At 41.5% G+C, this 14,177-nt stretch overlaps 1 protein-coding gene across 2 annotated transcripts in view; it reads right to left on the bottom strand.

Moving 5' to 3' along the window:
* The window catches only part of zfpm2a (zinc finger protein, FOG family member 2a), a 117,392-nt gene that overhangs the window by 44,233 nt on the left and 58,982 nt on the right, over positions 1-14,177 (bottom strand). The window contains exon 5 of one of the 2 annotated variants that reach the window (XM_071469597.1): positions 412-523. In XM_071469597.1, coding sequence (XP_071325698.1) covers positions 412-523 — 112 coding nt within the window. The remainder of the gene's footprint in view (positions 1-411; positions 524-14,177) is intronic. The other variant, XM_071469598.1, reaches the window with a different exon arrangement.

Below are 14,177 nucleotides of genomic sequence, written 5' to 3'. Positions count from 1 at the left end.
AAAAAAAAGGAGCATTAATTACCTTGTGAAATCTAAAGACCATTAACTCTGTGTGTCAAGTGATGTTTCTCAGTTCCTAATCAGAGTTTTAGTGATATAAATTACTCTTTGGATGAGAAAAGCAGATATGGTGTGAGAATGGGTGCATGTATGTTCTTTTTTTGTGTGTCCTTGTAGCTGTGCACATGCAATTATTTGCTTGTGATTACTTATTTGTTTGTGACTTTGAGAGGCAAGGAGAGCAGGAAAGAGGAGAGAAAAAGTAAAAGAAAGACAGAGAGAGAGAGAGAGAGAGAGAGAGGCAGACAGTGAGTGGAGAGGATGGAGAATTGTCAGTGTCTTTGCCGTGGCGCTGTGGTGTGGTGTGTTGCGCTGCGGAGAGATAACAGGATGCCGGCGCTGCTTGCTTACCTTTGCTGTACACCACACAGTTGTTTTTGTTGTCTTCTGCTCCCTGCCAAGTCACATCCAGCAGCCACCTGGGGCCGGCGCTTAGCACCACCGGGACCGTGCTCTTCGTCTTCTGGACAGGAACAGATAACAAACACTAATCATTTGCTTATTTTGCTGATTAAAGAAACACTAATAACCACTGAGTTACGCTCTTCTGCCGCTCTGAATGGCCATAAACAGACAATTTCACAAACTATAAAGCATGTAACTTAAGTCCACCCAATCCCATTTTTTTATGTTGCTGAGAAGATTTGAAAATCAGGACAGGTTGTGTGTGTGTGTGTGTGTGTGTGTGTGTGTGTGTGTGTGTGTGTGTGTGTGTGTGTGTGTGATGGTCTAAAGACTGAGGCTGTAGTGGTTGGAGTGGTGACAAATGGGGGCAAGCAAGCCTGCACTGTATGAAAAAAAAGGCAGGAAATCTCATCCAGGATTGAACCCAATGATTCAGCATCAGATCTCTTAGATTAACAGGAACATCTCAGGTGTCTGGGAATTATAAAAAAAAAAAAAAGAAAAGAAAAGAAGGGGGGAAAAAAAAGCTGGTGACTTTCAGAGAGAAGGAAGCGAGTGTTCAGCGGTGAACTTTGGGCACATTGTGCTTCGCTATCGCCATGATCTCACTATTTCCTGAAACAAGCAGGGAAGAATTTAAAGAATCAGTATCCATTTCAAAGGGCGATTGAGGTTAGAGTTTTTATAATATGCTGGAAAATTATTCTGAATGTGTTAGGTCATTTTTCTTCCCGGTCAGAGGTCAAAAGTGGAGTTTTATTTCTCGGAAAGGAAAAATAAAACAGAGAGATAGAGGACAACGTCCAGCATAATAGATTCACATGGTGCAGTGTCACCAGATTGGCTTCCTCTGTTTATCCATATCATTTTAAATTTTTTTTATTTTATTTTATTGTTTGTTTTTTGTTTTTTTTTAACTTTTACTGCAAACTATATGCTGGTGTGTGTGTGTGTGTGTGTGTGTGTGTGTGGGGGGGGGTGTGTTTGGGGCCTGGGTGGGGGTGGTAGCAACATCTCAGGCAGCTTGGTACAGTAGCCTATTACTTAAAGGCAAAATGTCAGTATTTCAAGGCCATTACTTTTGAACCCCTGGGCCCTCCTTCATTAGGATGTTACAGAAATAGTTTAGCTAAGAGAAAATGGGTTGGGGTGCAATCTCGACACTTCATTTCTTTTTCCATCTGAGGCAGGCAGCGACAGGACACTGTCCATCTGCCTAATGCAACAGAAAAACACTGGTCCTCTCCTGTGCTTTTCACTTATTTCTCCCCCGCAAAAGGCAACAACCTTCAAGGATAAATGCAAATGTCACTTGAGCATGTTAAAGGTCTGAATTGGCACAGATATGCACAAGAGATGAGCACTGTGCTCCGGCAGCGCGCCTGCATGCCCCCTCCTCCTCCTCCACCCACCCATTTCTCTTTCCATGAACTCTATCTAGTCGGAGGCTGGAGGACACACTGATTTTTTTTTTCAGAGAGAATTATTCACCAACAGCAAATACATCTCAGAGGGGCGATAAGAATCTGTTTGGATTTTGTCTGCAAAATTAAGAAAACACATACAGGCACTAAATAAAGACAGATTTCTAAATAGTCCTATATGTATAGCTTGGCACATTGGCAAACTGCACTGCCAAACTGATCAAACACAGACAGTAAATTGTGTCTATTGATATTCTTATTCCTTCTTCTGGCATCTTCTTATCCCGTCCTGGCAGCAGATGAGAGAGAGAGGACCTCTGTAATTTAAGCCATCCGCGATTTCACATTTCAAATTAGCCTCACAATAAAGTCTTCTATCTGGCTAACCTGAAAATCTCACACCCCTGTCAAAGGAGCAGAGCAGACCGGCTGATTGTTGCTAGGACGACTATCTGAAATGGGAATCAGATTAACCCTTTCTTAGATCTCCAGACAGGAGCCATCTCTTATTCAGCAGCGAGAGGCCTCTCTGCCGTCCCTCTGAGACTCTGGGAATTCATGATATTCCAGCTGCTCTTAATGTAGCCAACAGGGACAAAATACCACATTAACCAGACGTCTCCCCACTGTTAGAAATCACAGGACATTTGTTAGAAATAATTGTAGTAATCACAATTCTTCCTTTAGTTACTGCTTTGATAGAAACTTTAGAAATTCTGACTGTGGGTATTATGTATTATTTTGATTTAATTGTCAATTACTACTTTTTCTTTTGCTCCCTTTCTGTTGGAAACTGAGCAGCAACAACCCATGACAGTCTCTCAGTGCAGATTTACATAATGCATCTATAGTGACAATGGTGCCCAATGCGCTTTGTAAGCATGCTGCATGTAGCAGCCGTCACAAAGACAAAGAAATGCAGGAGAGCAAGCGCACACAACATATTTAGGATTAAGACATAATGGCGTCACTGCAGGGAGGAGCGTCTGCAGATGCAAATGAAAACATTTGTACAACCGGATCAGCTGGCCTAAGTGGCCGCGTCCAGAAGAAATGCAGATTGACAGGCAGAAAATTAGGATTTTCCTGGAGCGAGGGACTATATGATGAAATGGTTTTATAGAAACAAACTCTGCTCTCGCTTCTACCTAAAAATCATACAGCCAGTGGATGTGACGTATGGAGGCTCTTTCCTGTCCAAAACCGCACTCGAGGAGTTTGTAAAATATGCTGACCCCTAATGGATAGATGAATGTGTCAGCTGCAAAAAAAAAAAAAAACATGCACTTGCATTATACAAATGCCTAATTTTAATTTAGCAGCTATTTTAATGTCATCTTTATGATGTGAAAAATAGAAAAAGAGCAGAATATATTCTTATATTTCCTGCTCCTATTTATCATTTGTTGACTGCAGGTATTTGTAATAGATATTCAAATAAATGACATGAGTAGATATTTGTGTTTTATGTAGAGATACAGTGTTTAATACCAGTTTACAGTCTATTATCCCTGTCAGAGCCTGTAAAAACCTCTCTGGCCTTCTTCTCTGTGTAGTGTGTTATGGTTTATCCACCCTCTGCCTTCACTTCAGTGGTTTCAATACTCTCCGTAATTTTTTTTTTTCCTGAGCTCTGTTACTGTTGCTCGTGTAAGAGATACAGTGACCAAAACAGTGTAGTCAGCGAGGAAGTGATTACAAACTGATGCTCCAAATTCGCTATAAAATGAAAATCAATATTTCCACAAGTTGCTGCAACATAAAAGATAACCTTCATTGATTTTTCTAGACTTAGGCCTCTGTGATAAAATCTAATATAAATTTTCAGCCACACGGATTTGGATCAGAGCGGAGCAGGGACTGAACGATAAGTTCCGTGCACATCTCTCAGACTTGGATTTTTTTTCCCCTTCCCCTTTTCCCTCTTCCAAGGCAGGGCTGTACTATTTATAATTGGTCCTGTGTGAGCAAAAGCCTCTATCAGGAATCTGTTCTAATTTTTATTACTGAGAAGCTAAAGCCTGTTCCAGATAATTTGGAAATTTCAGGGGAATTGTGATAGAGCTGATGGCACAGCCGGACTGACTCCAGAAAGGAGCTAACCTGTAATAGCCTCTGTGGCTGCGCTGATTAAATGTTGCCATAGATGAAAGACCTGCCATCACCGCAATAAATTAACCAATCACACAAATCCCAAGTCGCTACTAATCCCTCCTTGATACCATGATCCTCTGATCAGCTGAAGGAGGTGAAGAAGAAAGTGGCTTGTGACACTCAGCCTTCTTCTAACTCCCTGCTTCCCTGTGTAAACAACAAGCTAATGATATCACCGCTGACCATTTCACCACCACTGGCTACTCTTAACCCGCTTCATGGTCAGGGCAGGTGAAATCGATACAAACCTTGGTGGGAATGATTATTTTCCTCATCGCTCTTTTTTTTTCCCTCTCCCTCCATCAAGGTCACTGACTGGCACTGTATCTGTCTTGATCCCACAGCTGCAGGATTTAGACAACTGAGAGATCAAAACCACTCCGTCTGAATATCTCAAGACATTCATGGTCTTTATATCCTGCTTTCAACACCCACTCGGAGTGAAGTAGTGCCATTTTGAAACAAAAACACCAGTTGAAATATTTCACTCACTAATAGTATAAATGTCTTTTTAAAGATTGTCATGTTTCCTCCCCAATAAAACACCACTTTTGTTTCTGACAAATACACTTGGCTTTCTCTCCTCTACATTACGTTTGACCTTGTGTTAACGTCTTAGCAGCACAATAATTTTAAAGCACCACGTCCATTTCAGACGACACCACCAGCAGTATAAATATAACAAAAAAACAAGCTTATGTTTGGGTTATGTCAAGTTTATATGTTCTCTGTTTCTAACATGGGAGTAAGGATAAAGGATTTGTACCTGTTTTACCAGTCAGTTTACAGCAGACAGCACACTCACACCTTGATAACGTCCATTGCAATTAGTTGTTCACTGCGATGAAACAAATTGCATGTGGTCAACTGGAAATTTCATTAAGGGAGATTTTCCTCTAGCTCTCGTTATCGCTCTGTGTATTAATATTTTCTTAGCCTCAAGGATGGATGAGTTGCAAGGGTCTTTTTTTTTTTTTTTTTGAATAAAACGGCCAAAGCCAACCTCACAGTCTGTGTTCTCCAACCAACACCACTATTCACGCTGGGAAAAGCTGTGTATATGCTTAGTTTGGAGCTGCATATTTTTCATTGTACCCTGAAATAAGACTCTCTGTCAACATCCTACATAAAGTGGGAAATACCTCCATTTCTCAAGTCTGCTTTTGTGTCATTTTCTGCTCTCCTAAATGGCCATGGTTACATCTGCTGAAATGAAAAGATACCTATATGCTGCTTTCATTCCTTTCTCACCCCCCTCTCTCCCTCTCTCTCAGGCTATAGCATCTGCTATTGGGAGACTAAATAACAGAAATATGCAGGAATTGCACACTAATTCCCTTTAGAGATAGATCTTGGCTGGTGCCCTGTCATAAATCAGAGAATTTCGATATGAAATGAGGCAAGCTGCTCTAATCATTTCTGCATTTCAAATTGGATCACTGGCTCAATCGCTTGGCTTTTAAACTGCTTGCCTAAGAGCAAATGTGAGGTGGGAGATAATTCAGCTGAAATCTCTGCCTGCTCTGTGCGGCAGTTAGTTTACTGCTTGAGTGCAAGAGAATGCTTTTTTCTTCCCTTAGCCCATCTTTCTCTTTTCAACTTTGTTAAATTGACTTTTCATTTCTAAATCGATTAAATTGAGAGAGTCACTGCTGTTCCTGGAATCTTTAAAGGGACACCCATCACTGTGCGCATGTGCCTTTATTTGGCTGCTGCTATCATGGCGGCGCTATGGGGAATAAATATTTTCTCATTTAAATCACCTTTTATCCTGCTGACTGGACTGTAAGCATCAAAGTTCATGTGCTGCATTAGCTATTACTTATTTCACTCCATTTAAAGGCTCACAGTGCTTGTATTTTTATTGCCTTTGGGTGGCATTGCATGATTACTGTACATTCAGCTGCTTTTTTAAGACATAGCAGAGCAGTAATGATGCAGACTGATCATTGGCAGCTCTGGATTTTTTTTTTGATTAAGGAGCAACGCAAAATCATTAATAGAATATATTGTGATATTTTTAAACTGAAAAAGCATATGCTGCTTTGTAAATCAGGGAGGAGAGGAGTGAAGAATAGAGAGTCGGAGGCAGGGAGGGGGCTCAATCTGTACTCCATTCTTCAAGACCTTCAGGCACACTGAGGTGCTCCAACTCTAAAGCCAAACAGTTTAGTGTAAGCTGTACCTGCCCTGAAGACAAGCAACCTCCTTTCTCCACCCCTGCCTTCCTTCCTTTCCTTTCTATTCTTTTCCTTCCCTCTTTCCTTTGATTTTTCATTTCATTTCCATTTCCACCTATTTTTTCCTTTTCCATTTTACTCCCCACTCCTCTCCTTTCCTTTTCCTTTCCTTTCCTTCTCTCCTCCTCTCCTCTCTGTCATCTCTCCTTTGCTTTAATATTCCTACATCACCTGCACCATTCTCTCTTGATCCAGGCAAACCTGCTACACGAGTCGTCTTCACTTCCCTCCATCTCTCGCCCTTCAGCATCAAATTACAATGTCCCCAACTTTCTTTGTAGCGGAGAATATTTAATTCAACTTCACAAGTAAATGTGTGTGTGCTGCCATAACTCTGTGTAATGCGTATGTCCCGGGAACTATTTGAAGTTGTAAACAAGAGAAAGTTGAATTTGTAATGCATGTGCTCCAGGACTTAATCGTGTCTTGGAGGTAGAGTGTACATATACACACGTGTGCTTCTTGTGTTTGGCTTTGGTCAGAGGACAGAGCGGTCCCATCGCTTCACTACTCACTGTTTGAATTACTCGAAATTTCCCATTTGAATTCAATTGGGGAGGACTTGTTTGATCTTTTGCATGTAAGTTAGGGCCGACTCCCCGAGCAGCGAGAAGCTGTGCGAGGGAACATAATAGAGAACCTGGAGCCAGTAATGTTCACCTGTATGGATATTACCATGGCCCCTGGGGGTCACGGTGGCAGGTGGCACATTCTCTGGACAGAACCACTCTTTCTCTGTTGGGAATAAACATGCGGACGGGGGGATTTCTTCAAAGAGGAAGAAAAGGGAAGTCAGGAGTCAATCAGTCAATGGGGTCACAACAAATCCCCACTCTCATAACCACACGTGGAAGACCAGGATCAGTCACAGGCAGTAAATAAAGACAAACAATAAAATAGTAGGCATGATGCTTGAATAAAGCCCCTGACTTTAGATAAACCTCTGTGCCCCCTTTAGGTATTGGATTTTAATATTCTTTTGAACTCCCCTCTCTTCTCTGCTAGAGTTATAAATTTCATGATGCATTAGAACGGCATCTACTGTATGTGATTTTGTATTAGTCTCTCAGTGCAGCCAATCTCACCTCCTAGTTCAAAAACAACTGAGCTCCATCCAAAATCTGGGTGTTCAGAATAATAATTCCAATAAACATGGTGGGAAGTACAACAAATTAAAACAACACTTGAGGCAAAGAACAAAGACTCCTCTCTTTGTTCAAGTTAACGCATGGAAAACATATAACTTTGTTCTAATGATGAACAAACTGAACAGAGGTATCTGTGATTTGCACACCACCTGATCATCTACATATTTCTGCAGTGTTCAATAGTTTGATCTCAGAGTGCACTTCTGAGAAATGGGGTCTCACTAAATCCACTGTAGGAGACCAACAATATTTACACCAAGTTAAGTAAATAAGATAAAGATGGTGAACTTGCCCCTCACTAAATGCATTAGACGTGAACTCTCTTATCAGAGTCTCAGCACACGCACTGTTAAAAGATGGGTTTCCCGAGCTGGAAATGGTCTTTGTTACCCAATTAGTTTGCTGACGACCCCGTGGTATAATATTCCTGCTTTGACAGCCTCACACACATCCATCTAATGAGGCGCTGCTGGACCACCACGGAGCGAATGGACACTGTCCAGACCTTCATCTCCTCCAGCACCTATCAGCTTTCTTATCTTCAATGCTAACCTTTTTTTTTCTTTTTTTTGGTCAGAAGACTTGAATTTTTCTGCTTGGTTGTTCATCCGTCCAGAGTCATTTTAACAGGGCTTTGTCTTTGATAGGCTGCAAGCCAACTAGGCTGAGGATCAGAGGGCTAAGGCCAGGACAGGGGACAGTGAGGACTTATCAAGGTCTACCAGCAGGGGTTTGCCTCCCTGTAGGGTGGCTGTCCTTCTTTCTCTGAGGGAGGTGAAACAAGCAGAGCCTCTGTGCTTCTCCACTTCCCTCACTAACATAAGAGAGGGAGAGAGAGAGAGAGAGAGAGGAGAGAAAAGCATAGAATATTTAAGAGTGACAGTGCTCATGTAGAGGGGTAAATAATATATGATTTTAGTCTCATTTCCCTTGCTTTCTAACACGGAGCTCAAACTTTAAATCTTAAAACTTCCTTAAAAAGGACAACTCCTTATTATCTCTCTATGATCACAACTGAGGGATGGGTCCACCATCCAAAAACTGCTCTGCCCCCACTTTGTGCTAAAATACCAAGAGGACTAAGGGCTTGCAAATGGAAACAATCGAGGATTATCTGCACCACTTCTCAAAAAAGTTGTTTCAACATATCATGAGTTACAGCCGTGACAGTGACAGATGGCAAAGCAGCTGGCACCACTCAACTTTGTTTCACTTTTCTTTCTCTTTTGCTTCTCTTCCTTCTTCTTCCTCTCGCGCCTTTGCTGCAGTAGAGGTCTGTTGTGTATTGAAGTGGTGGATAATCATTCATTTGGGAAGACATATTGCATACTGTAATACAAGGCGATATGTGTGAAGCCGGGGACTTCTGAGCTTGACTATTGTTGCCTGTCAGACTGACGCTCTGTAAAGACTGAAACCTCGCTTTGCTTATTTGTCGACTCCTTAAAAATAAGGTATATCAAAGCTAAAGGATCATCTCCCCAAATCTGCTGCAAGTCGTCTTTCAAATTCGTAAAACTCTGAGATAAGTGTGGAAGTGATGGTGTGTGACTTGTTCGAGTATTATGCCATCCCAAATGGAACAGTTGCTCATGAATGTTAATGTTCATATCAAGCTGTTCGTGTGTTCACCACATACAGGAACCATAAGCAAGCAGATACTACATCTCCTCAGCGTGACAGTTTGCTACCCAGGCTGAGCTGCTCCCTGATGGGCCCCTGGCAGACAGCAAACACCCAGAGAGTTGTGAAGGAAGGGGACAGGGTCCAGCTCACCCTCCAGCCCTGTGGGTGTGAAGAGTGGCCCCCCAGGACCTCGAGCCTCATTGGGGCTTTCAGCCATCACTGGTCTTGCTCTGCTGCTGCTTAATGGTGACTGAACAGACTGTTGGAGGAAGACAGCTGCTCGTCTATCTATTACAGTTACAGTGTATAGTTATAGTAGAGTGGCCACATCTGCAGAACCAGGTCATTAAAGAGACTTTAGGAATATTTTGAAAATGTGAACTCTGCAGAACAATGTTCATCTCCTTTATGTTCCTGCTTCAAAATAAAGAAATGACTGAAAAAGGTATTTTTAGTACTGAAACAATAACATTGATGTTTTTGAACTTTTGCAACAACAAGCATTATTTGAACATTTATAAATCTGACCCAAAGATATCTGGAGAAAAATCTGTTGCATTGATTCAGTGCAGCACATTTACTTTATGATATAAAACAGGAGGCAGAATAAGTTTACAGCTCCCTCACCTCACTAAAAATACCAGCACCACAATATCTCCTTCATTCTTCCTACTTAAGGAAGTAATATCAGCTAAATGTGCTTAAGTATCTCGAACATAAAAATATATGTTTTGTGGAAAAATGGTCATTGTTAGTGAAAAAATAACAAGAAAGTACATTTACTTTACTTGACTTGAAAACATCTTCACTGTTAGTACTTATGCATCCATGTTTTAAGTAGCATTTACACATGGAGGAGCTCTTTTTAAGTACTTCATATATTATGGTTTGGTTTAAAATATACAATTACATTAGATTTTAAAATTTAATTATTTGCTTTATATTTAAAATCCTAATCTGAATAATAACTAGTAACTATAGTTGTCTGATAAATGTGGATCAGTATTCCACTAAAAAATGCTACAGTAACAAAATTAAATTTAAAATTACTCTCGTATTTGTAGCAAAACTTAACTAAACAAAACTGCTGAAACCTAAACCAAACTGCAGTGAATTATGCTGCCGATCATCTCCATCTTTGTGTTTGTGTTTTGATCTAGTCACTGTGGCCTTGGCATGTCTGAGGAAACCATGCAGCCATTACAGTGAGCACAAAGCAAATCAGTGAGTCCTGCTCTGCTTATCAGGGGACCTGCCATATCAGTTTGGCTAGTTGTGTTGTGATGTAAGGACAGCAAAATGTCAGGTTCACTTGTAGATCAAGTCAACCATGCATTATCTCTCAAACAGTGGAGCTTGGCTGTGGCTGTAATAGCTCTGACTAGCTGACTGACTGAGTTCTTCACGGCTAATACATGGAGCTATCGGCGGTAATAAGTTCCAGCCATGCACACAGAAACTTTAAGAGTGCAGCCTTGGAAAATAATAATAATTTTTAAAAAAAAGCAAAAAAAAAAAAACAACAAAACAATGGTTGCGTGTTTCCTTTGCCACAGTTTAACACTCCTCCTCCATCTAACTCACAAACAGAAATCAGTGCCATTTTGATCTGCGTTAAAAAGCCCTGATTTAAAGGGCTACTTCAATAGAATGAGCTTGGGTGTTTCTCCCTTTTAATGTAAGAACATGAAAACCATTGATAATGCCATCGATAAATATATGGATGACATTGAGCAAGGGAAGGCAGGCCAGATAATTACCATTTTACCCATCTGAAGAGACCCCAGCCCTGATATTGGTTTAAACCCAAGAAATAATTGATGCATGCAATCACAAATTGGTTCTCCGCCTAAAATTTGGGCCCATTATTTCATTAGATGAAGCCACATTCTTTGTGCCAAAATTATTTGTGTGTCCAACACAGAAATTCAAATCCTGTTAGTCCTGATAATGTCTGGCGTTTTCAAACCATATCCAAGACAGTGTGACTTTCAGATGGAAAGCACAGGCCACCTTTAAATGCAAACATAAATCATAATGTTTGGACTTCAAATTGATGATCTTTTTTTTTTTTTTTTTTAGTTTAATGGTTTGTTTGTTTATGTGCATGTGCATGCATATTTGATGCTGTGTGTATGTGTGTGTGTGTGTATGTGTGTGTGTGTCATTTAGCAGATATGCTACAGAGAGGTCCTATCCTGGGGTGCCTTCTTGCATATGTAATTGGATGTTACTGTAAATAATTGTCTGGGCATGTGCCAGTGTGATGATGGTGATGATTTGTGTGTGTGTCGGCTCATGTGTGACTGTATGTGTGTAGAACATGTGTGTATCATTCTGTATGTTTGTCTAAGACTGTACGTACGTATGTGTGTGTATGTGTGTGTGTGTGTGTGTGTGTGTGTGTGTGTGTGTGTGTGTGTGCGTGTGTGTGTGTGTATGTGTGTGCGAGCGCATCTGCCCCATCCGTACTCCACTCTCAAGTCCCACTGATTCTCCTTTCCAGCCATGTTGAATCCTCTTTTCCTTATCAGGCGAGCCCAGGCCTGCATCAGGCTCTCCTTGCTATGACAGAGGCTACAACAATAGGCCTGCGATACCGCTGCTTAGCGCTGCGTTTCGGAGGGGAAACCTGCCACGGGCGCAGATTAACTACAACACACACACACACAAAATAGATTGCAGCCTCCAAAACAAAACATTTTTCAGAATGCCTCCTCTTGATTAATGAAGCAATGACAAGAAGAGAAATATAATTTCTGAAACAGAAAAATCCGCCACCACTTGTTAAAGTTTAGGGCTGGCTAACAATAAACATATTGGAGGGAGAGGGTGGGCAAAAGGGGTGAGATAAATAGCTCGAGTGATGGGCTGAATAATTTCTGGAGCATTTTTTGGTTGCACAGGCCCATATTCCTACCCTTGTACTAAATTACACAATAATCACACTCCATCGGTTGACACCCTCTGTTCTCCCTCTGTCCCAGGTTAAAATTAGGACAGTATCTTGACATTTTCGCTCTTCTGTAGTCTACAAACTAAAGCTCTCTGTTCACAGCCAAAAGCAGCACACAGTCTGCACTCATGCCCTCCCACACATACACAGGCGCTACAGTACAAACCAAAACACACACTCGAGTGCATGTGCACTCAAATATGGGGACACACTTGTGCACACGTGGAGACACACGTGCATTTAACAGCTATGTTCTCATGCACATTTTAGCAAAAATATGAATTCTGTATCCTCTTTCAGTGTGAGACTTAACACCAGTGGAGTTGACAAAGTGAATAAAGGCTTCACTTTGAATCTTAAACAATTTCCAATGACAGGATCAGACACAAACGTGGCAGAGATTGATGTAATTTCTCCTCTGCTGTCCTAAGGTGACTTTAATCTTTCAAAGGTTACAAAAACTAACTACATATTCCACCTAGGCTGTGATATTGGAAAGATATAACGATTATATGATAATGATAATGATGATGTATGAGTCAACAAAAATATTTTAATACTGTGTTAATTGGTTATTATACTTATTTTGCCTTCAGCACTTGCTGACTTTTATTATGTTCTTGTAACCTATTCCTGAAATCACTGCCTTTGTATCAGGGCCTTTGTGTGGGAAACAGATTACTGTAGTAGATTTGCTTTATCATAAACCTGTGCTCACAGCAAAATTTTCTCATATACAACAAGTGTATTAAGATGGAAGATAAAAAAACTGCCTAGATCTTAATCTGGAATTAAGCAAGTCTCATGCATTTCAATTACTGTGTAATTTGCACTAAAAGGCCCTCAAAACACATAAAGACCAGAATTCTATTGAATCCAGACTCATTACAGTGCACCTTGACTAAGCCCCAGTAATTAGCATTGGTGAGGCATTGTACAAGAGGCGGCAACACCCTCATCAACACACATTTACAACAGAGCTCTAAATCTGCTGCTCATTAATAGCTTGCCTCCCAATCAATTATTAACACCTACAATGGAAGCCAGGCTCACCAGGGCCAGGCCTCTTACTCCAGGCAAACCGTGGGCCACCTTCTCCTCCCAGTTCTGTCCAGCATAGGTAATTACCGCTTTTAAAGACACCTGCTACTCAATAGCTTCGACCCAGACTGTTAATTTAGCCCCCCGATTGCAGACATTTATGTCTGAGTGTCACTATTAATTTGCGTTAATTTGGAGAGTGCGAGGGAGCCGGGCAGAGGCGTTGTCGGCAGCCGGCTGAATGTGCTCGTCGCTCACCTGCGCCGGGGCTGCGGCTGTAATTGGAGTCTAATGGTCTGATTGATCAGTGAGAGAAGTGAGGGATGAGACGGCACTCTGGCAGCTCCATCAGTCAGACAGGCAGAAGAGAGGAGAGGAGAAGGAAGAGGAACAGAGTGGGGAAAGCGGCTGACAGCTGCAGCAAAATGCTACGTCTGGGTGTTTTTGTCTTTTTAGGTTTTGTTCTCTTCCTCCCTTTTTGTCTTTGTCTTGTTACTTGCTTTGAGACCTCCCTGTTCTGCCTTCCTCACCTCTGCCTTAGTTGCTACAAAGTACTCTGACCCAGGCCAATTATGTAGTTTTTAGTTCAGACTCTGGTCTCTGTCTTTCAGTTGGTTGACAGCCCTCTGTTTCTCTGATTTAAGGTTACGGTACTACCTTCTTAAATGATACTACATGTGGAAACTAGTTCTGTATTGGAATAAACATGTGTTGAAACTATATGTAATCTAAGTAGAGTATAAAAAGACAGCACAGTCAGACCAGGCGTATGAGCGGCTCAATACAGTGCAATGTGATTGTGTTAACAGTTCTGCAACAGCAATAACTATAACTCCAGTGCTTCATGCCAAGCTGAGCCCCTGGGGTCTACAGACCTGCCACGGCCGACCCATCAGCTGTGAAATCTGCTTTCCTCTTTGATAAACGGTCGAGATGTGACCCTATCTCTGTCCTGCAGATGCCCAGATTTCCTGTCATGCTTTTTCCACTCTGTTTTTTCCTGCTTCCTCCCTCTCTCTCTCTCTCTCTCTCCCTCTCTCCCTGCATGCTCTCTTTTCATTCTTTCTTTTTCAAGCTTCATACCTCTCTTTCCTGGACTGCCTGGACAACTGCGTGTAACGCT

Source organism: Trachinotus anak, unplaced genomic scaffold (genome assembly GCF_046630095.1).
Source record: "Trachinotus anak isolate AG129_WGS33_773 ecotype Australia unplaced genomic scaffold, CSIRO_AGI_Tana_v1 ptg000032l, whole genome shotgun sequence".
NCBI classification, from domain to species: Eukaryota; Metazoa; Chordata; class Actinopteri; order Carangiformes; family Carangidae; genus Trachinotus; species Trachinotus anak.
The sequence above is the reverse complement of the archived record's forward strand: the minus strand, read 5'-3'. Positions and strand labels throughout refer to the sequence as shown.